At 40.6% G+C, this 21,713-nt stretch overlaps 2 protein-coding genes across 2 annotated transcripts in view; both read right to left on the minus strand.

The window, feature by feature from the left end:
• Positions 1-1,139: 1,139 nt before the first annotated feature.
• LOC118809956 (homeobox protein vent1-like) lies at positions 1,140-2,197 on the minus strand. Its single transcript, XM_036573474.1, has 3 exons — positions 1,877-2,197; positions 1,548-1,783; positions 1,140-1,439 (listed from the first exon to the last, which is right to left on the minus strand). Exons 1-3 carry the CDS (start codon positions 2,136-2,138, stop codon positions 1,140-1,142), a joined length of 798 nt encoding a protein of 265 aa, XP_036429367.1. The 5' UTR covers positions 2,139-2,197.
• A 2,372-nt stretch (positions 2,198-4,569) lies between these two features.
• Positions 4,570-21,713, minus strand: part of LOC118810060 (kinase non-catalytic C-lobe domain-containing protein 1) — a 46,358-nt gene continuing 29,214 nt past the window's right edge. Inside the window, exons 14-31 of the mRNA XM_036573578.1 lie at positions 20,807-21,378; positions 19,206-19,344; positions 17,269-17,612; positions 15,205-15,545; positions 14,983-15,015; positions 14,237-14,330; positions 14,025-14,122; positions 12,351-12,547; positions 12,009-12,119; positions 11,752-11,899; positions 10,627-10,803; positions 9,833-10,048; positions 9,311-9,393; positions 8,795-8,948; positions 8,304-8,426; positions 7,918-7,977; positions 7,606-7,763; positions 4,570-5,056 (exon numbers count right to left, since the gene is read on the minus strand). Of these exons, the coding sequence (XP_036429471.1) occupies positions 4,825-5,056; positions 7,606-7,763; positions 7,918-7,977; positions 8,304-8,426; positions 8,795-8,948; positions 9,311-9,393; positions 9,833-10,048; positions 10,627-10,803; positions 11,752-11,899; positions 12,009-12,119; positions 12,351-12,547; positions 14,025-14,122; positions 14,237-14,330; positions 14,983-15,015; positions 15,205-15,545; positions 17,269-17,612; positions 19,206-19,344; positions 20,807-21,378 (3,280 nt within the window). The 3' untranslated portion in view covers positions 4,570-4,824. The remainder of the gene's footprint in view (positions 5,057-7,605; positions 7,764-7,917; positions 7,978-8,303; positions 8,427-8,794; positions 8,949-9,310; positions 9,394-9,832; positions 10,049-10,626; positions 10,804-11,751; positions 11,900-12,008; positions 12,120-12,350; positions 12,548-14,024; positions 14,123-14,236; positions 14,331-14,982; positions 15,016-15,204; positions 15,546-17,268; positions 17,613-19,205; positions 19,345-20,806; positions 21,379-21,713) is intronic.

Below are 21,713 nucleotides of genomic sequence, written 5' to 3' on the forward strand. Positions count from 1 at the left end.
GTTATAGAGTTATAGATGTGGCTTTTAAAACTACACTGTAAACTTTAGTTGAATTTAAAAATCATGCCAACTTATTGCCTCCAAGAAAATAAGTTACTCAACAGGTTTAAGCTTGAATAACTTTGTATATGAGTTATAGATACTTTCTAATTTTCAGTGGTCCACCCACCCCAGCAAATACAGTAACACAAACTGCCCAGTGATTATAAAAGGTGTCCGTTGAGCTGGTAGCACTCGACTTTTTTAGATTCTACTTAATCTTTAATTAGTTTGGTTAACTTAAATCAAACGCTCTTCTTTGTGTGATGTATTGGCATCAACACAACATTATATTAAATAGACTGTTTTGTACAGTAACATAGAAATTTCTGAGGACTCTAATGCATGTTTGCCATTCTGTTAGCATTTATGGCTCCAGGCTGAGCTGATAAACCTGAACACAAAGCACCATCATGGTGAGAATAACAAAAACAAGTAAAATGCATCCAAACTTCACATTTAATGTGAGAGAATGCTATTATACAAAAATATTATGCAAAAATAATTTTATTTATAAAGTAGATTAATAACAGCCATGAATGCTGGAAAGCTTTTGGGCACAGGACTCTTCAGTCTGTAGGAAAATTAACAGACTAGATTCACCTGAATAACTAAGGATTATACAGGAAATAATGTGTTACTAGGTCTGTATTAGTAACTTTAACAAATAAGTCGACCAAAAACAATAAAATTAAAAAAGTTAGAGCAATTATTATGTTTTACAGTGCATACTGTCCCTTTAAACAGTGCCATATAGCTATATTTTTACTGACAATTAAAGCTGATTGTCTAGGAATATAGCAACTCCTTGTTTCATTACCTCACTATGTCTGTATACACATCTGTTTCCACTATATGAACAGAATATTAGCACCTTTATATGAAAGCAAAGAATGACAATGACAGGTCATCACTTTCAAAGCAAATATATTCAATTTCTCTCAATAAATAAACTCTTTTCTCTATTTCATAACATTCTTTACATCTTCTGTTATATTTCTCTATACAAAAAAGTAGCCTATGTATATTTACATATATTGCACGTAAAAAAAAAACAGAATATAAGTCTTTACATTAAAGAATTCAGAGTTTGTCTTGAATCAGTAGAAAAGCTGCATGGCGTGGCTGTGCTGAGGGATCATGTGCTGGTGATGGCTGCCGGGCTGCTGGACGCTCAGTGGAGGGATCACGTGCTGGTGAGGGAATGGGGTCTGCTGGAGGGCCAGTGGGGGCATCATAAGCGGGGTCAGAGCCGGGCGCTGTCCGCTGTAGCAGTGGTGCTGAACGGCGGGGACTCCGGGGAAGAAGACGGGAGCCAAAGCTGGGACCAGATAATCTCCTCTCATTTCCTGGACCTCGCGTTTCAGCTTCATCCTCCGGTTTTGGAACCAGGTCCGGACCTGTGGTCAGCAAAGAAGACGGAGGTTAAGGACATGTTCAAAGAACAGGGCAGGCTTTGCAAATAGGTTTTAAACAGCGATTGGGAAAAAGTGAAGAACGTGACTGACCTGAGTTTCAGAGAGGCTGAGTTTCAGCGCGGTCTTGACCCTCTCGCCCGCGTCCAGATATTTGTGCTTGCTGAAGATCTTCTCCAGCTTGTCGATCTGCTCCGGGGTGAACTTGGTCCTGATCCTGCGCTGCGAGCCGAGATCTTTCTCTGCTTCGTTCACGTCTTCGACTGAGGGGCATTCAGAGGAAGCAGCCTCGCTCTCGTAGCCAGAAGAGTAGCCGCTGTTTTCTGAAGCTAAATAAAGAGAAACAGATCTTGAGTTATTGGCTGCACCTTAAAAATGAGCTCCTATAAGAAACTGATGATGAAGAAGCCTGAGATACTTACAGCTTGGAGAGGAGCAGCTTCTCGGGGTTAGTGGGCTGAACAGGACGGGCTCCTTCTCCTTTAGCCGCTCTGTGGGGGTCTTCTGCTCGGTGCATTTGGGCTTGGGCTGCAGATAGCCCTTGTCGTAAGAAGTTGGAGGCCGCGGCTGCACCGAGCACGGAACGTGGCGCCTGGGCGCAGCTGCAGCATCCAGATGTTCCGGGTCCTGCTTAGAGTCGTGATAGCTTTGGGCGAGCCAGTCCACGGAGAAGTTTTTAACCATGTTTCTCTTCTGCTTGGAGATCCTAAGTGTATCCGTGAGAGTCCTGAGAGTGTTGTGACAAGCCCCCAGGAGAGGCCCCCGTATATAAGGCCAGACCCCCAGAGGTCATTAGCATATGCATGTGGGTGTTAACGCCTGATCGATTCTCAATCATTAGGGCTTAATGGGTCGTTATTGAAGTCTTTACATATCCTGTGATTGTGCGAAAGCCTGGCGCCACGAAGTCTGTGAGAAACCTCTCGGGGGCTTCCAGCAGTCTGCGTGGCCTTTCAACAAAGCCGTGTCAGGACACCAACAGCTGGCCCACATGAAACATCTTCTGGTCAGTGGCCATATCTACAGTCTATAATACTGATAAGAGGGCGACCATTGGCCGAGTTTCTTGACCTTTCATCATGAAGACGTTCCAGCTTTTCAAAACATTTTTTTTCCACAAATGCACCATGTTCAGGTTTATTACTACTGGCTAAGGTCATTAACCATGAACCACAAGGGGAAACATGAAATGTGCTTAAGCAGAGCACTTGAGACCTTTTCCCTCTTTGAAGTGAATTTGCAGTCTTGGCATCATGAGCCTGTATTATTTTGAGAATATTACATAATATCCTACTTCTCAAACCATTTCCAGAATCTCCATACTCTTCCAAGACTAAAATGAATGCTTTTGGAATCCAACACTTTTCCAGAACTGCACAAGAACTGTGTCAACTCGTCATGCTGGAAAAGAATCATCTGACATATTTTGACTTGGATCATGTTATATTTTAATGCTGCTCTCATACCAGAAACCCAGAACTTCAATGGTCTGAGTTTATATTCAAACGTAGATTTTTAACATGTCAAAGATCTGCTGACACTGACTGTTCATTTAGTTCTTATTTAGAAATAAACTGTGGTTGGATTTATGTTAAGGGTGACTATATGCTGATCAAACGTGTCACTTTTTAGTGGGCTGCTCTCAGTGATTAGTCTCTTGTTCTCCTGAGCACACCTTCCTTTTGTAATTGAGACAATGGCAATTACAATAGAGCCCAAATGGTTTTGCAGCTACACGTCTCTAACACCCTGCAGAGCCACCGGCGCCACCAGCGTTTGGCCCCCAAACCACGCCCTCCTGCGCTGCGATTGGCTGGTCTCCTGCCTTACGATTGGCCAGTGGTGTAAACACATAATCAGTCCACCCTATGGGACGCAGGAGCTGGAAACTGTGGTGGTACAGGTGGGGAAAAACAATAACGCCCCTTTTGGTTATCTCAGATCAAAGGGATCACAGTAGCAGCTCAATTTGAGATGCAAATTGCGTCTAGAACGAGAGTAATGCCCAGACAATGGACTGTCAATGTAAGCAATGTGGTGAAAACTCCCAAACTGTGAAAGCTCTAATGTAAAACCTTTGAAAAAAAGAGACTTGGGTTTTTGATGTCTTATTAAAATATAGTTGTAGGTGTTTACACACAAATAAGAGATGAAACAGGCAAACAAAGTGCAGCCACTCTTATTGCGAGTTTATTTGTAGTGTTTGATTTCATTACATATACCTGTTAATTCAAAGATTTGAGAAATGAGAAGCTGTATGAAAGGCATTCGCATCTGGTCAAGGACAGACGATGACTCGATCTCTTATTACGTTTCACTGTCAAAGTTTTTAAATCTCTGTCCGCTGCTGGACAGACACGTCAATCCCTTTAAAGACAAGACAATGCCTTTAAAGGTGTCGTTCAGCTGTAACAATGATGATAACACCATGCTCAATGTGTCCTTTATCAGGGATCTGTAGCCGGAGAGGTTTGAGCTCTTTGCCTTCCAGTTGAGTCCTTATCTGAAGCACTTTGAAGTCAAGGCCCCTGATCCTGTCTGGGAACCTGCAGAGAATCCGACCACCCTGGAAGTCGCCTCCAGGGGCGCCTATTTCCTCCCCTCAGGGTGACAAATTGAAGCATTGTGCTGCTCTCAACTCAAAAAAATCAAAAACAAAAACAAGCAAACAGAAAGAATATTTATATTTGAAGAAACAACCACTTAATTGCAAGACAAATCAAAAACAGAAAATAATACATCACACTGCATAACACAAGGCAACCCAATAACAACAGAGAACTCTGTGCCACTAAGTGAAAAGTATCCATTTTAGAATTTTAGAGCAATTTAGAGTAGCGTGCTTTAAATAGACCTCCTGATTTTACAACACTACTGTACGTGGCCTGTGTACTAATATGCATTCACTAAAGATTGAAGTGCAGTTAAGCCATGACTGATTAATACATGCCACTGTAATTTTCAAACTCTTCTCACTACCAATAACATAGTGAAATTTTAAGATTTAAGATATGATTTCAACTGGTTAGATAACCACTTGGAAAGTGCACAGACGACAAAAATCTTTTGAATTCGTTTTGGTTTTGTTGGAGAAAAAAAAAAAACAAATGAAAAACTGTAAGTTCCCATGGAAGAGTGCTGCAGATACATGTTACGACCATATCACGCGCAGGATTCTTATGGTGAAAGGAGCTGAAAAGTCAGTGCAGCCACACAGCTCCATCGTCCAGAGGCTCCACATGCATGACTCAGACTACAGAAAACAAGGTTTTCTCAGTGTTCAGTTCTTAAACTCCATACCCATTCACTCTCTTGAGTTAATAGAGATCGTATTGCCCTCCAGCCCTGAGTGCTTAATCTCAGTGTGGGCTCACTGGAAGGACGCTTTAACCCTGCGCAGCGTGTCCTGGATCCGGCGTGTGTGCCGCTCTGCAGCCGGTTGGTTGAAGTTGGCATCATTGTCAGCAGCGAGGAGGGACACGTCACATACACCCAGATGGGTGATCCGGGCCTGCAGGTACGCCTGCAGCTCTAGATCAGGAGTGTATGAATACATGCGCTCCTGGAATGCATGGACCTGACTTACCACACACGCTATACTCCTGCAGAGAGACAGAATGGAGGGAGGGCAGAGAGAGAGAGAGAGAGCAAGAAAAAGAGAGCATGAGAGACCGCACATGAGAGGCAGAAAAAGAGAGTGACAGCGTGAGTGTGCTTACAAGGGAGAGAGACAGACAGAGACAGAGAGAAAGAGAGAGATGTATGTAAATAATATAATCTTTGTGATTACATTAATTACATAGCATTGCAATATTAGTAACACAATAGCATTCAATATTTCATTGGTAAGTGTACATGATTATTAGGCACCATTATTAGAAACCAAGCTGCAAATCTCACATACAAACTCATCTCCGGCAAAATGACTAAAGATTTTGCCTAATTCTTGCTGATGATCAGTACAGTTAGTATGTAATGCTAGTTAGTCAGTGGAAAACCACCAAACAACTTTGTCTCTTTATGATAAAAATCAGACTAAATAAACTTTTTTTAGGGAAAAGTAAAGGGGCAAAGGTCAAAAAAAGAAAAAAATCTACAAAAAAATCAAACTGACTGACTCCAAAAAGGTTCAGGGGGAATAAATCCCAGAGAATTAATTTGGACCATAAACATTAAGTAGATTTAGATTTGGCCGCATCATATATAAGGGAGGGGCGGGTGCTTCACCTAAGTTACCCTACATGTTCTTTTTATGACAGTGGAAATACGTAAGATTAAACATGTGTGGTGTACCTGTGTATGTTTATCTTAATATACTGCTGTATGATAAACATTTTTTAATGCTTTGGTAACATTCAAACTTAATATGCTCATGCTAATAAAGCCAAACTGCAAGTGACAGTTTGTGGACCCAGGATTCAATATATCATTTACACTTTAATAGCTACCAAATAATGTATAGAAATTACTGAAAAGTAAGCCTTAAGGTTAAAAACTGAATAATAACTTTACACTTTGACAAGAAAACTGAATACTTCAGCTCAACTTCCCTTTCGCTGACTCTCTGAGTGTGTGTGTCCTGATTCCCAGCTCAGAGTGTACAACAGCCAGCTGTGTGTCCGCCTCGCACCCCGACCGTTCCGACCCTGGCATCTGCCAACAACACCCAGCCCCTCGGGTACCTGGCACAAACCCATAGCCCCAAGCATGGCGTCACTACTGATACACCATCTGGCTGCGCACACTCTATACACGCATGGTGCACACAGTCACATGCACACCCAGGCTACAGGAACCTGAATGGACATGGCAGCATGTGCAGCCACCAGCTGTGTCATTACCGCTCGCTCTGACTCTCCGTGACCTCCAACCCCTGCAGATGTCTGCCAACATGTGTGTGTGTACGTGCATGTGTATCATGAGGTTTAATTCTGAAAAAATTTCCTGGCTGTGTGTCTGCTGTGGTGACAATGGCCTGAAGCTGTACCTTGCTAGAAATGCTATGCTGCTGACTGCTGGCAGTGATATTAATATGCAAATTAACAAATGAATTTATTCACAGTCAGGGGTGGACAAATACCGATAGTCCAGTGGTCTCCACAAAGTTTTTACACTGGGCACAACTTCAAGCACATTTGGTTGGCAAAGGGCTTTTTTTTAAATTAATTGATAAATTTATAAATTAATCTGTTCTTGAGAAAGGTCCTATGTTGGAAAGAAAGAAAAAGTCTACGTCAGATTCATGACGTTCTTAAACCGCAGAATTGTTTGCATCTTTGTGCTCTTGAGTGTTAATTCTAACTGACTGTAGTCTGTTAATTCTAACTGACATGGCACTGTGAATGTTTGCATGACTATCTGCCAGTCATTTTCAGACCTAGTCATTGAAGCTAATGTTCATAATGCTATATAGTTAACAATCTTTATCTGATACCGAGAAGATACAGGGGAAAATAAAACTTCTGCATTGTGGCTGGCATAACAGAATGTTATTTTTACTTTGCAACATAATACAGAATACTGGCATGTTACTTGGATAAACGGACAGACAGATGAGCTTGCATGACTGCTCAGTTAAACGTGCTAGGTTCCTTCGCTAAGTTTCTCCAACTCAAACAGAAAGACCATGCAGGAGCATAGTTTTTTTAAAGCTATGTGGGCAAGAAAAACCACATCAACCTTGTGACTGGTGAGAGTAATGTTTACATGAGCATTACCCAAGATTAGGACTGCCTGGTTTACACAGTTATTTAATGAACACTGGACTGGTATTCATAGGATATACTCTGTACATGTATATTGTTAACCCACAAGAACAAGATTAATCTAATTAGAAAGAAAACAGGCATTTAGGCTCCCTGGGGCTTTAATTAACTAGGTTAACTTAGAGGTTGTTTTCTAGCTATGCTAAAGCTTCAGCCTTGGGGCTCTCAACAACACCCTACATCACCTAAAGAGGGGTTACCTGGTCATACCAAATTCAAAGTGTTGGGTTCCATTTTTTAAATTTAGAATACAGAATATTTCTTTTATATGTAATTTTATACATACCAATGTTACAGTCATTCCTCTGTGTACAATTGTCCAGTTCTAGTTGTAATACACTTTTAAACACATCTCTGTGGCATGGAATGGCATCACTGTGACTGACCTTAGCTTGGGCCACTTGTATGCTCCACTGGTCAGAGTGAAAGCTCCTATCTCCTGCTGTTGTACATGCATGGCCAGAGTGTGTGCATCCGGTAGAGTTGGATGCCCTCTTCCCCTCTCTCCCTCCATCAGACACAGGCTGTCGCTCTTCAGAAACACCTGCAACCAGTGAGCCAGCCAGATCAGATCTATTGTCTCAGAGAATATAGCCCTAATCCAGCACACTTGGTCCAGCTAATCAAAGTCTCATTGTTTATAAATTACAGCTTATAATGTTACAGGTGATCCATTTGTTCAGTACTCTCTGTCATACCTGTACAGCTCTGAGCTCCTCAAGAACCTCCAACATTTTAGCTGACAGCTGCTTCCAGGCCTGTGAAAGAAAACCAAATTTATTTCCACAGGAAAACTAGTTTATAAGCAACCTAAAAACTAAGATTAGCAAAAGCAACAAAATAATTTGTCACATAATATATATATGTTTTATTTTTTTTCTTGTAACCAGAGTTGAATAGATAATATCCCCAAACAACAATTCAATATTGATGTGCAGTCTGCTGTGCAGTGGAGATATGTTAATCCATTTAACAATATGGTATTAACAATTATAAATTAAAAACTGGTGCCGATTTAGAAGACAGTCTATTCCTACTGGAAACAAAGATGAGACTGAGGCGTTCGTGATTTGCCCAGTCTTACCGGTAACTGCTTCACAATCACATTCTCCAGCCCTCCAAGAATCTGCATGGCAGTAGCAAAGTTTCTCGTCTCATAACAGTGTTTAGCAATAGAGAGAAACTTGGTAAGCAAAGAAGTCTGAACCTAAAAGAAGACAAGCACAGCAGGTGACAGCTAAAAAATTAATTAATGTCAGTTTCTGAGGAGAGATCAACAATATGTAAAGATGGAGACTGGCATAGCAGGGAAAAACAAAGCCCCACCTTTTTTAACAGTGTTTGCTATCTGGGTCAAACTTCTTTAAGAATGCATTTGCCAGAATATCAAATAAAACTGAGATTTAAAAAATTCAGATCATACAATGTTTCTACGCACCCTCTTGTACAAGATGGTGTTTTCTGTTTACAGATTACAGGGGGAATATGCTATTTACTTTCTGAAAAAGCTGAACTCATGCGAAACAGTAAAATATGCCTGCAATCAACGGAGCATTTAAAAATCTGAAGGATTACCTTCACAGAGTCGGTGATGACGATCTCAGCGGACACCCAGTTAGTTACACTTTCTGCATATCGGATGAGGTGCTGCAGGGGCCTGTCCTGAGCTGGCGTCTCACCCACAAACAGACTACTGCCCTCTAGTGGTGGGGCATCAGGTGGTACACATCTGACCAACATTGAAAAACAACGTCTGAGACAATTGGAAGCCCAAAAACAACTGCAATCAAAATTATTTAGTAAATGTGCCACCAGCTTTTAAATAAGGTCTTCAGGGTTTGTGCTTTGCATCATTCTACACAGACTATTAATTTAAAAACCTTTTATTCTCACTTTTATTTATTTATTGACATAAACATGAATGGGGGATAGGAAAGTGTCCACTGGAAGTAAAATAAGTACCTATATAATAATATATGACAGTGAAATGGTGAACGGAAAATATGTCTGTTATACAATAATATGGAATCATTGTCTCAGCCTACAAGTTTTAGATGCCATCGCTATTCTATGTGAAACTCAGATACTCACTTTGAGATGTTTACTGCTTTTTCTCGAACTCCCTGTGCTCTGGAGTTGAGGAAATGGATTGGGTGACAACCTTGAAAGAGTTCCTGAATTGAGGACAAAAATAACAGATGGGGGAAGCTGAGCACAGATGCTGTTGAGTCAAAACACACTTGTTTGACATATGAGGCTGATTGTTTCCGTGACTGCATATGGTTATACAGAAAGAGTGGCGAGATAACGATGGAGGTGCTTTGTCTCCCTCTAGAGAAATAGCAAAAGAATAACAACACCTGTATTTGGCCATTGTATCTTCACTAGCAAAGGGAAAAGAGAAAGGAACTACACAGAGAAGGATTAACAGAAAAGGTTAACAAGGGAGGGATACAGAGAGGATAGTGGCCATTTTAAGAGGTGAGAGGCTGCAACAAAAGTCATGAAGAGAGAGAGAGAGAGAGAGAGAGAGAGAGAGAGAGACCAAAGGACAAAGGAAGACCAGACTAAATGACTGAGAAAGACAGAGCTCCATGCTATAGTGGTATTTACCTGCTGGAGGAGTGTGAGCTGCTGTGCTATCTGCAGAGGTGTGTGTTCTGTCTCACTGAAGGCCACTCTCTCCTCACTCTTCAGACATGAGCTGGTCAGCTGGCTGACCAGAGAACTGTAGCAGGGTCTGGGCAGTGCTGCAGCGATGGAGTACACTTTCTCTTTAGGCTGGCTTGCCTGGGGCTCTACCACACGGGATATACGCCACTGGAAACTCTTTGTGTGCCACATAAATATACACATAAACACAGAAGTGGCACTCATTCAGCAGCAACATCATTTCCACTTACAACATGTAGCAGATGGACAAAAGTGTAGACACAATTCAGGCTTCAAGAGAGCTGCTAATACTGTGTTTAGCTAAGCAAAAAGCATCTGTGCATTTTTATATACAGAACAGTGTGGCATTAATTGTCAGAACCACTTAAGCAAGTCTATTTGAGGTTATTTAACAACTAGACCCAGTTTGATGTAACTGTGAGATGATTTAGGCGTGCAGTTTGCACAATGTTAATTGGTGGGGCATCCGCTTCCGCATCCGCACCATAGCCCTGGGACAAACCAAAGAAGCAAACTTCGAACACCAAACATGTTTTGGTTGCTTGATTACATTAGGATTAAGGGGAAAACTGGGTAAATTTGATCTTTTGTCAAGCTATTCCTTCACAGTGATTAATCATTTGATTAATAACCTCTCTGTCAAAAAGTATTACACTGAACTCAAGGTCATTAATTAAAATGCCTACAAAGTGTTTAGTCTGAAAAAAAAATGAGGCCAAGTCCATCACGCTGACCTTCTTGGCAGCATCCTCTGACTTCCCGCCTGAGGAGGAAACTGACTGGACATCACCATCCTCCCAACTACTCATTGGACTACCACCAAGACATGGCATCCCACAGCTCTGTTTCTTTTTGGGAGGGTTTTGCAGTATCATGAGTAGATTCTCTCCTCGACTGTCTACAGGAGCCACCTGGAAACAAAATGCACATGAACGTCTAGATATCAAGGCTATCATTAGTTATCAGAAAACATTACTTTGAGTTCAGGTTAAGAAGGGCCACAGACAAAAGGAAGACCAGCAGATATCCTTACATTATACAAAAGTTAGTTCCAGCCAAGCAAGCTGATTGGTTGAGAAGCATTCTAACCGTGCTGTTATTTTGCCATAACAGCAAGTTTTTTTTTCACAAACACTGTATCACTCCGCTGAGACGCCGTTGCTAAGCAACGACTTTGACAGCTGTAGGAGACGCTGAAGCCATTTGAATGTTTTTACTTCATACTTTGTGCACAAACAGAAAATGGACACTTTTAAGATGACATTTGACCTACAGCCGATTTGGTCAGACTCTGAAGATGAGACTACACTAAATTCCCAAACTGTCATTACCACCGAGCAAGCTTTTCAGTTGGCAGCTGTGACAGAAGAACTGCTAAACTGGAATTAGCCAGACATGAACCGAATACCATTCGCCAAACAGAATGGGCTGTGAAATGCTTTACAGTCTGGCTGGAACAAAACAACATTAATATTGATCTAGCAAAAATTGACAAAACTGAGCTAAACTTGATTTTGTGGCAGTTTTATGGCTCAGTCCATACTTCAGAAGGCGAGGCTTACAGCAGACTGTGCAGCGAGTGAGCGGAGTTCGTTATTCTGACGCAGCAACAAGCTGCTTGTTAAGGAACTATAATTTGGCGGAAGGAACTGCTAACATTAAAACATATTAAATGCCACGTTCACGGGCACGTTTATTTATTTCTTAATTTATTTATTTAAATGTTGTATAAAAGCAACAACGTAACCCGTGATGTTATTTTGCGATAACACACAACCTCGAGTGTTCTATTGCTTAATTCTGCAATGGTTGTTATGCAGTTGTATTTGGACACTTTGATTGAAGCAGCCTCCTGTCACCTCTGATGTGAGGAAGTGGTCAAGAGTTTGCTGGAGGCGGGACTTGGATGTTATGTCCACCAACTGGCAATTTCCAATCCAGCACTCTAAGAGGTCTAGAGTGCGATGGTACACCTTTGCACTGTTTGTAGAGGGGTCCTCATTTCCTCTGAGGAGCCGAGAAGACACATACATGTTTCAGAATTCACAACAGGACAGTAAATAGTAACAGCAAGACACAAAATGTCACTTCTAATAATAATTGGCATGGTGCTTACCCCACTGAATTGTTAAATTTGTCTATTAAAAACTGTAGAAACTCCTCAGGAGTACAGAAGTAGCGAAAAGTGTAGAGGAAGTGTTGGATGTATCCTTCCATGTAAGCATTTCTGTCAGAAACAGAAAGGAAATGTATATTAACAGCTTGCTGGGTTTGATTTTCATACAGTGTGTGCCAACAGCATAAGTTGTTGACTAATGAATGAAAAGTATGAATGAAAAGTATAAATAAGCGAAATGAATGAATGAAGCATGGAGATTACATAAAACAACAATGACACAGTATCACACCAGTACAATGCACACTATCACAAACTGCCTGTAACAGTGTTCTACTTTACCTGGCATAAAGATAAGCCATGAGGCCTTTGGGTGTTCCAGCCACTAGAGGGCAGCAGCCTTTCCTTCTGCGCTGTTCACACACCAGGCTCAATACGGCTTGATCTTCACAGGGTCTGAGGTCTACAGCGGAAACACCAGAAGCAGCCAAAGAGGGCAGTAGAGAGGGGGGCAAGCCCCACTGATCCACAGACAACACCTAACAATCATACAAATAACGGTCAGTCTGTTTTCCATTGCACAGGGTCCCAAAGCAATGCTCTATATATTGCCTGCACTAGAGGGTATTCAGGTCCTGGATATCAGTTAAGAAAACTCCAGTTGATTAAATCCCCTCATTTGGAATGTGCTGCAATTAGAGACACTGATGTTGTACACTTTCTTGTCAACTATCTGAGTAGCACTAAAGAGCTATTTTCAACACTTCCTTGCACTGATTGAAGGCCCTGTGAACATTTACTTGCATTCACTACATCTGCTCACTGTAAATTCAGATAATTATTACCTGTTCATCCTCCTTGATGTCACATAAATGTATTTCAAATATGCTTTCAACTGAAAGATTACAATGTATGATGTTTCTGTTTACAAAGTCATTAGTACTTGTTTGCTAATACCAGTGGTCTGGAATCTCCCTTAAAATGTCGAAATGTGCAGTCCATTTTGCAGGGAACTATTAGGGTGACTGGAATGTACCTATATAGTATCTGAGGAGGACCAGATTGCAGTTTGAGTGGAGACACTTTCATGAACACATTTGTTCAGTGGACGCAAAGTTAATAAACACGAATTCCATAATGATATCTGTGTCCACTATAGCTTCAAGCATGGTCAGGGGCGATGCTAACTGAAAATATGAAACTGAAAGTTTATTCATGAAACATATCCCGTGATGCCATTACATTGAAATGGAGTTCTAAATTTCCATATCAATATCATGTTCTATAATAGGCAATTTATAATAGATCTTTAAACAAACATGACTTCTATCCTTTGCTGACAACACTGGGAACACTTTTCATTATGCTGTACCAGTATAATGACAAAGTTGCATTCAACTAAAATAGTGATACAATTTTATAGCTTGCAAGTATTTATAAAGTATTTATGATCTTTTTCTATCTTCCTGTGTTGTACATGTCTAGAAGGCATAAAAGAGGAAGATATTTTTCAGTTTATGTAAGAAAAATGAAAGTGAGGTCTGGTCCTTCACAGTGCCATTTATGTTTAATGGGTCTCGCTCAAAGGCCTGTTTGCTACATTGGTCTTATTGTATCTCAGCAGCCATGTTTCCACTGTTAGAGCCAGATGAAAAGGTTCTTAGACTACAAGCCTGCTATTGTACTGTGTTTCCGTTTGTGGAGTTACAACTCTGGGGCTAAATAATCACAAGGGCTTTTTCCAAAATGAATCAAAGCTGCAAAATATCATTTGATGCAGGCGAATGCATCTCTCTATGCAACAGAAGAGTTGTAAAGTTGTAACATTTTGTTTAAGTATGTTGTAATCATTTTCATTCTTCAGGCCAAATATTCAACATTTTCACACTAGCCAGGAAGCTGTATGTTTTGAACCATCAATTTTCCATTGTTAGTCCAACATTCTGATCAATGTTACTAGATAACACAGGTCCCACGGCACGTCAGATAAGAAAATACATTTTCGGTGGTACGTACCCAGAGATATTTCCTTACAGAGTGAAGGAATTCTACTTTGGTTCGCAGCTCTTCAAACTGCATTTTCAGTTTGGGCAGCATCATCTTTGCCTCAGAACCTGCAAAGAAAGCACAGACTTAGGACACAGAAAGAACATTTACATCAATGTCTGGATTGTGGTTAAGTTTTTGTCCACATATTTAATCAGACGTTACATTTCTGAATATTATACCTTTATTTTTTCTCTCTTGGTGAATCAGCTTGTGATAGAAATTTCTGGTCTTCTTTAGATTTCTGCTCTCAATTATCAGCTGTTGCTGAAGTTCCTGCAGTAGGCAACACAGCAGAGACAAAAGCTCACTTCACATGGTTGACCACAGTTCACCTGAGAATAGAGAGGTCAGCATGCAGTACTGCTATCAAAAAAGCTTCCTAACAGACAGAGATCCAAAGTGATTCTGAAATCATAAACACATTATAAACAGAACATCCACCTGGATTCTACTCCAGGTCATGTTTATCTACTGTGAAATCTTTGAGAACAAGTAGTGGAGCTGAAGACTGTTTGCAGATGTATTCTCACACTACGAATTTTAGCCCCAGTGGTCATGAGACCAGAGTTTCCAGTGTACTCTGGTGTGACTGCACCCCTCACTATGGTAACAGGCATCGATGGCTAGTGCTTTGAAGTAGTGATGCTCAGTTGTAGCTTCTGTTCTCCCGTAGAGTTCCTACTGTCTGACCGGTCAGCCATTTAAACCTCTCTTCATAATCATCAAAGCACTCACACTAACCTGGCCACTAAAAGATAAACTATCACAAATGATAATGTCCACTCTCCAGTTACCATGGAAATGTCTAATAAATTCAATTTGTAACACTATCACGCAGAATAAACAAAACAATGAATAAATGCTATAAAGGACTGAATAGCGTTTACTGGTGCTAGCTCGCTTTGTTGCATTAAATAAAACCTACCTGGTAAAACTCTGGGTCTAAGAAAGGTGGCTCCTTTTAGTACAGTTAGCGTTAAGCAAACATTGAAAGATAAAGATTAGGACACAAGACAATTCCAGCACAACAGTGTCACTCTGCATTCAAACACAACAGGACACCAATATTCAGTCAAAAAAAAAACATAATATATGAACATGCAGCTGTGCCTCTTTAAAGTACAGTAGTTTTGTAGAGATGTCCTACTTGTGATTTATCCTCCAAGCTTGGCGAGTCACTGTGGTTGCCCAGTTTGCAGGCGTACTCCACTACTTCCTGACTGAAGTAGTCCTCTCCATACAAAGCCAGGGCCCATGCAGGGCTGAAGGAGGGCCCCTGGAGGCCCGAGCATGAGAACAGGGGCCTGTCGGAGATGAAGGAGCCAGAGTCGTCCATTTCTGTGTCCGACCAGTCATGGGTGAGCTGGCTCTCTCCGCTCTCCTCCAGTTCACAGCTCTGGTACAGAGCTTCAGCCTCACAGGCATGCACATCAGCTCCCCCTGCTGGAATACTGCTGCTCTCCATCTTCACACTGACTCCACTCATCCCTGGAGCACGGTGATAGAGGTTTGGATAAACAGGTTGTAGGAAACTGATTTAACTGTTTGCAGTGGTTTTCCTTCTGACAATCCAGCTACCACAGCTAATAACTGATATTAATGATTTCTCACTCACAGCCATTGAAACAAGCGGAGAAATTCTGCAAAAGTGTGGACTGGTTGAGTACTGTTTGTTTATTTCTGGTCTAGCATCATTAAAAGTTTTTTAAAAAAACAACATGTAATTAAAAAGATTTATTTTGCTGTTACAATAAAATATGAAATGTTGAAAGGAGCAGTTCTCAAAAAACATGTATTGAATACAGTACTGAACTTTTTGGTGCATATAAACAACATCCTTAACACGTTTGCCATATTTTTTTCCATGTCTTGACATGAAACAAACAAAACAAGTTGGAAGTAAAGAATGTATAATAAAAAACTTAAAAAAAGCTACTAAAATTAAGCTATGATGCTACTTCTCTGTAACTTGAAAAACTAATTTGTAGAAAGCTGTGAAAAGAAGAAATGTTAGATGTGTTCAGAATGAGCAGAGATGTTTTCTTAATTAATGGGAAAGCCATTTATATCTTTGAGATTGAAGTTACAACAACATTAACATCCAGACTGCCTTGTATTTAAAAGGGGTGATCAAATGCCAGGAAGATAACAAAACAAGTAAATAATTAAAGTATACTTTTTATCATATAATAACATTATATGTTCCCAAAACATATTTTGAATGGAATATCTTAAAATACCTATTAATGTCCAGATTTCAATCCACACTTATACCTAAAAATAACGTTATAAATAAATGTAATTATTAATATGACTCTAAGTAACTCTAAACTTTTGAATGATAGTATAAATGTAGTTCTATACTTTAAAACTATGTAATTAATTAAGTAATTACTTTTAAGTAGTACAACCAAACTGCAGTAATGACTAGTCTTCTAACGATAAGCTGTTTAGGTATGCACAAATTTACTGTTGTATGCAAAAGTTTGGGCACCCCTGGTCAAATGAAGTTCTGTTGATTTTCTATGTGAAAAAAGTACATATCCTCTACAGAGAGCCGTGACTCCCTCTCCAGCCCCCCTGTACAGACAAGGGCCTGAGAGCCATGTGATCCATCCAGGAGAGCACACTTCTGCACATTTTAGTGAACCATTACTGTTTATTTATTGAATTTAACATACTGGAAAAATCAAACATAAAATGTGGCCTGCGTACAAATATGTTTTTCATGTTTTTCATGTCTTTCATGTTTTTTCCAACATTTTAAATGAAACATGAATTGTGTTCTAAAATTTGCAAAACAAATTCTCTCCCTGCAGACAATGTGTTAACTTTTTTCACTTAGCAAAAACATGAAATTTGTCCAGGGGTATTCAAAAATTTGTATATGTCTTCATGTGTTAAGAGGGGCATTTTATCTATCAGAAGTAAACAGTGTAGAAAGAAAGCAGCAGAAGAGTAAGAAAGTTCACTTTTCTGAGTTGCTTCCCTGGCAACTCTAAGTAAGACAGAAGCATTGAGTCCTCTCTGCGTGTGTCTGGCAGTGCTGAATACACTTCAAGTTCATCCAACAGAATATTCCTGCATTCACAACTTTACTCCACAGTCAATCCAAATTACACTGAGGCAAAAACATCCTTTCCGAAATAGCTATTAAGTGGACATAGTTAAATCTTGATGGACGTATGAACTCAAAGTTGGCTAATCCTACCTGTGCAGTCATGACGATGCTTGTTATGTGTTAGCTGCTGAGTCCTGTCTAACATCCACGTGTTGTTGCTCTCAGAGGCTGTCTTTCCTTCTCCACCTCCTTCCTCTAGCCCTCTGTGTCCTCGCGTGTCCTCTAGCTTTCTTTGTTTTTGTTCTACAGCTGCTGTCTGTACGTTCTCCACTGAAGGGCCTAAAAAGGCAGCAGGGCACACGTTTGCATTGTGGTCAAGCTGAGTGTGTTCTCTGCTGTCTCTCCTCTCTCTCTCTGCCTCATGCCTCCTGGCATTCAGGAGTGATGTCAATGCCCTTTCCTCAGGCTTTGATGGAGGCTGCTCACTAGACGCTCTGAAAGAGGGACAGAAAAACAGACAAAATACAGAGAGACAGTCAGAAACAAAGAAAGAGAAAGAGACAAAAAACAAGCATATATTTAAGAACACAACAGCTCTGTCAGTTATGAACAAGAGAAAGCAGCTTATTCTAGCCACTGAGCAAAAGGAACAATCACTAGGAGCAATCACAAAAAAAATTACAAGAAAAAAATAATAAATTAAATATCTAATCACACCAAACCTTATAAAACTACTAAATGACAACCACAAATACACATCAGGTAGATCTCAGTAGTAAAACAAATAAAGGAATTACAAGTTCCAACTGAATAAAACAATGGGTCACACTTTATTGTGATGGTCTCTTGCTAACTATCTGGTGATGCTCAACTAATTATCAATAGTATCAGGCTATTCAACAGCATTAAGTGTAGGATTAGGACCAGGATTAGGTTTAGGATTGGGGAAAAATCCAATTAATTTACTACATTTTTTGGTTAATTACAGTTAAAGACGAGGCGAGCATCTAGAAAGCAGAGGACCATCAAGATAAAGTGCTATCACAACAACAACGACAACAATAATAATAATAAGCAAAATCATCTACATTTCAGTACAGAAAATTCAAAGCAGTAGTAGAGTCCAAACTACATGAAATAACAGCACACATAACCTACCAGATCAAGTCCACTTGAATTCCTTCCTAAATACCTGCCAAACTCTTTGCATCAATGTGCAGCTGCAGCGAGAGGCAGCTTGCGCCTACAGCCCCGACTCCCTCTCCAGCCCCCTTGTACAGACAAGGGCCTGAGAGCCATGTGATCCATCCAGGAGAAAGAGCCTATTGTGACAGTCTGAACTTCACAGCTACATGGCCTCCTAGCATCTCTCCTTCACTCATGTGACCCCTCCTGATTCACATGCAAGAGTCACTTGCTAAAATGAGGTACTGGAAGATTGGCACCGCATGTACGATTTTCTCTCCTCTGTGTACACATCTGGCTCCTCCAAGGTCCTCCCAAGACTCTCCACATGGACACTGGAAGAAGCCCAAGGGTCTTCACAAGAGCCCTACAAGCCAAACCCTTTATTGCAGGCTGTTACCATAGGGACCGATCAGCCTGGAGAACGAGCGAGTCGAGGGCTTTTTCAAAATGCTTCTTGTTTGAATGCTGATGATGAGTAGAGTAGGGGGTGGGGAGGTTGGTGTCTAAAGTGTGTATTGTAAACGACTCACTCAAAGCAAATCAAAATTCAAAGTGCAAAGCCTGATGACCATTTTGGGCTCCTCTTAAAACACTTCCGCAACTCAGTCTGCTGATGCTGGGTGGAGAACTGCTTCCCTCTGGCACACATTTTTTGGAACAGTTTTCAAGTGTTTCTAATTATTCTACAACCCCAATATTTAGTTTTTACATTGACGTAATTTATAAGATAATATCGTTGAGGATGTGGTCTTGTAACAAAATGTGAATCTTCCATCCAGCAGTGCCTTTAATAGATAAACGCCTGAAGCAGCTGATTTGAAAGTTAATGTAACAGCAAATTTTGCACTGCAACGATTTCCTGCAGTCTGGCACAGAACATGGACTTCAGGGATACTCACAAGGAAGAGGAGCTGTGGTTGACCAGGCAGTGCAGCAAACCCAGCAGGTCTGCGTCCCAGTGGAGATCACTGAACTTCTCCACTACTGCCCTGCAAAAGGTCTCAAACTGCAGGCTCTTTAAAGAAAGGATGTACTCTCCTGCAAATACAGAGGATGAGAATTCAACCAGCATGAGTCACAAGGGAACCATTAAAGTCAGCCAGTCAGCTCCCCCATCTGCCTTTTGTTTTCCAATGATCAAAAATCCAATAAGAGAAGAGTTCAAATTACACTGAGGGCTTTCTGGTGATGTTATGGTTATAATACAGTTAAGGCTGTTATCTAATTAGGTGGCTGTAATTAAATTAACTTGACACAGAACCAGTACAATACGTTGAAGAACAGCAAGAACACTTACTTAGTTTAGATGGTATGAGGCCCTAAGTTATGCATTTCCACATTTTTAATGTGCTATTTGCATGTTAAAACTTGGCTCTAATTAGATGTGTACAACCGGCTGCATGACTTTTTCCAGTTAACTCAACATGACTTTTCTAACACAAACTCTGTTTAGTTCAGTTCTCCTAGCTTACATTCTCGTACAGCATCTCAGTTAGGTAAACAATACAAAAGAGGTTAAGTATGTAGCTTACTTAAGTTGAAATAGTGTAATAGTCTCATCCTTCATTGGTAAGTCCTATCCAGCAGGTGGGAATTAGCAATGACCAAACTGAGGGTGGAGGTGAATTGAACACATCCTTCTCTTCGGCCCACCAAAAATGAGAGCAATTTTAGCTGATACAGAGACATTTACATTCACTTTCCTTTTTTGTTTTGACGAAGCTCAAATCAGACTGTACTGTTTACTGAGATGCAATACTAAAAATCTCAGTTAAGAGAATTTTTGACTAAACTAAACTAAGAAATTGCATTTAAACTGAGTTGATTCAAAAACAGTTGCAGCTTGTTTCCTTATAAAGTTTTACACCTTTAAAGTTTATCTGACTTTCATTTTTGTACAGGCGACACACAGCACTGCAAACTTTAAAGTATTCCATGAGCTGGGTCTGGTGTGTTGATCCAGTGTGTCCGAAAATTTGTAGACACCACTTCTATTTAGTGAATTAGGCATTCAATTGTGCACAAATAGTATGTTTAATCGATATAGAAAAGCACTGCCAAGAGAAAGGGACACTCTGGAGTAGCTGCTCATGAGACCAATGTCACCATACCAAATGCCAAGCCTCGGCTAAGGGGTATAAAGCCCCCCAGCACTGGGCTTGGAGTGGCATTTGTGATCCAGAACTAATTATAAAACATCAGTACCCGATCTCACTAATGTTTTTGTGGCTGAATACAATCAAATCCTAACAGCAATAATCCAACATCTAGAGTAAAGCCTTTCCAGAAGGCTGCAGCAAAGGGGGGGGCAAACACTCTATTTACACCTTTGATTTTGGAAGAAACGTTGGATGAGCAGGTGTCTATAAACTTTGGGACATAACAGTGTAGTTGAAACTGAGTAGGTCAACAGGTCACCAGGACAAGGGTTACAAAACACTCAATTAGACAGTTTTCAATGTGTTGTTTACAAAAAAGTGAAGAAAGTAATGGAAATTACCCATGGCTTGCTCTTCCACTCCACTCTCTAGATAACCATCAAAGGCAAACTCCTCTCTGATCAGGCCAATGACCTGCTGCAGAATGAGATGTCTATGGCCTGTGCTGTTTGGGTGAGCCCTATTATGTGGCATGTTACCATTTCTCTTTTTGTAGTAAGACGATGTGGCATGGTGTTCAGACTGGCCATTCTGGGTGACATGGGACGTGTTACAGTCCTCATTTTTGTCAGTCTCTGATGCTGCACTAAAAGGTAGGCTAAAGTCAAAGCCTGTGATTGGCTGAGAAACAGCTATCTGAATAGGAAACAGGGTCAGACGCCCTGTCTGAGGGTCTTGCTGTAGTAGGTAGTTGTTGTAAACACCGGTAGCAGTAGCGCAGGATAAGCTAGAGCAGTTTGGCACAGAGTGGCTATTTGTCTCTTGACTGTCTCTGGATGAGATGGAACAGTAATCCTGTACTGGAAGAGCTTTGTCCATTTCCCCCTGTTCTATCACTTCCTCCCAGTACTCTTCAGGTAGTGGTGTTTCAGCTGCCATGTCCTCACTGGTCATTTCATTTTCAGGGGTGATTCTGTCACACAGAGGACAGACAAGACAAGAGTTCTACAAATTAGATATATATATATATATAAATGGTGTCTATTAGGCACTTTCTTCATTTATGGATTGATTTGACTGATTTAATTGACTAATCATGACAGATATAAATTACAATGTCTGGTCTTTGAAAAAAAAATATATGTCAGTGGAACTCAAAATACTCAGTGGACTACACTCAAAATACTCAGTGGACTACACTCAAAGTACTCAGTGGACTACACACTTTTCTCAAAGCTTTGCAACATCACTCCTGTCCTGTCAGATGGATCAGTATGCAATTAGTTATTTAGACTTGTGTATATTAAA

This window comes from Colossoma macropomum, unplaced genomic scaffold (assembly GCF_904425465.1).
Source record: "Colossoma macropomum unplaced genomic scaffold, Colossoma_macropomum, whole genome shotgun sequence".
In the NCBI taxonomy this organism is placed as follows: Eukaryota; Metazoa; Chordata; class Actinopteri; order Characiformes; family Serrasalmidae; genus Colossoma; species Colossoma macropomum.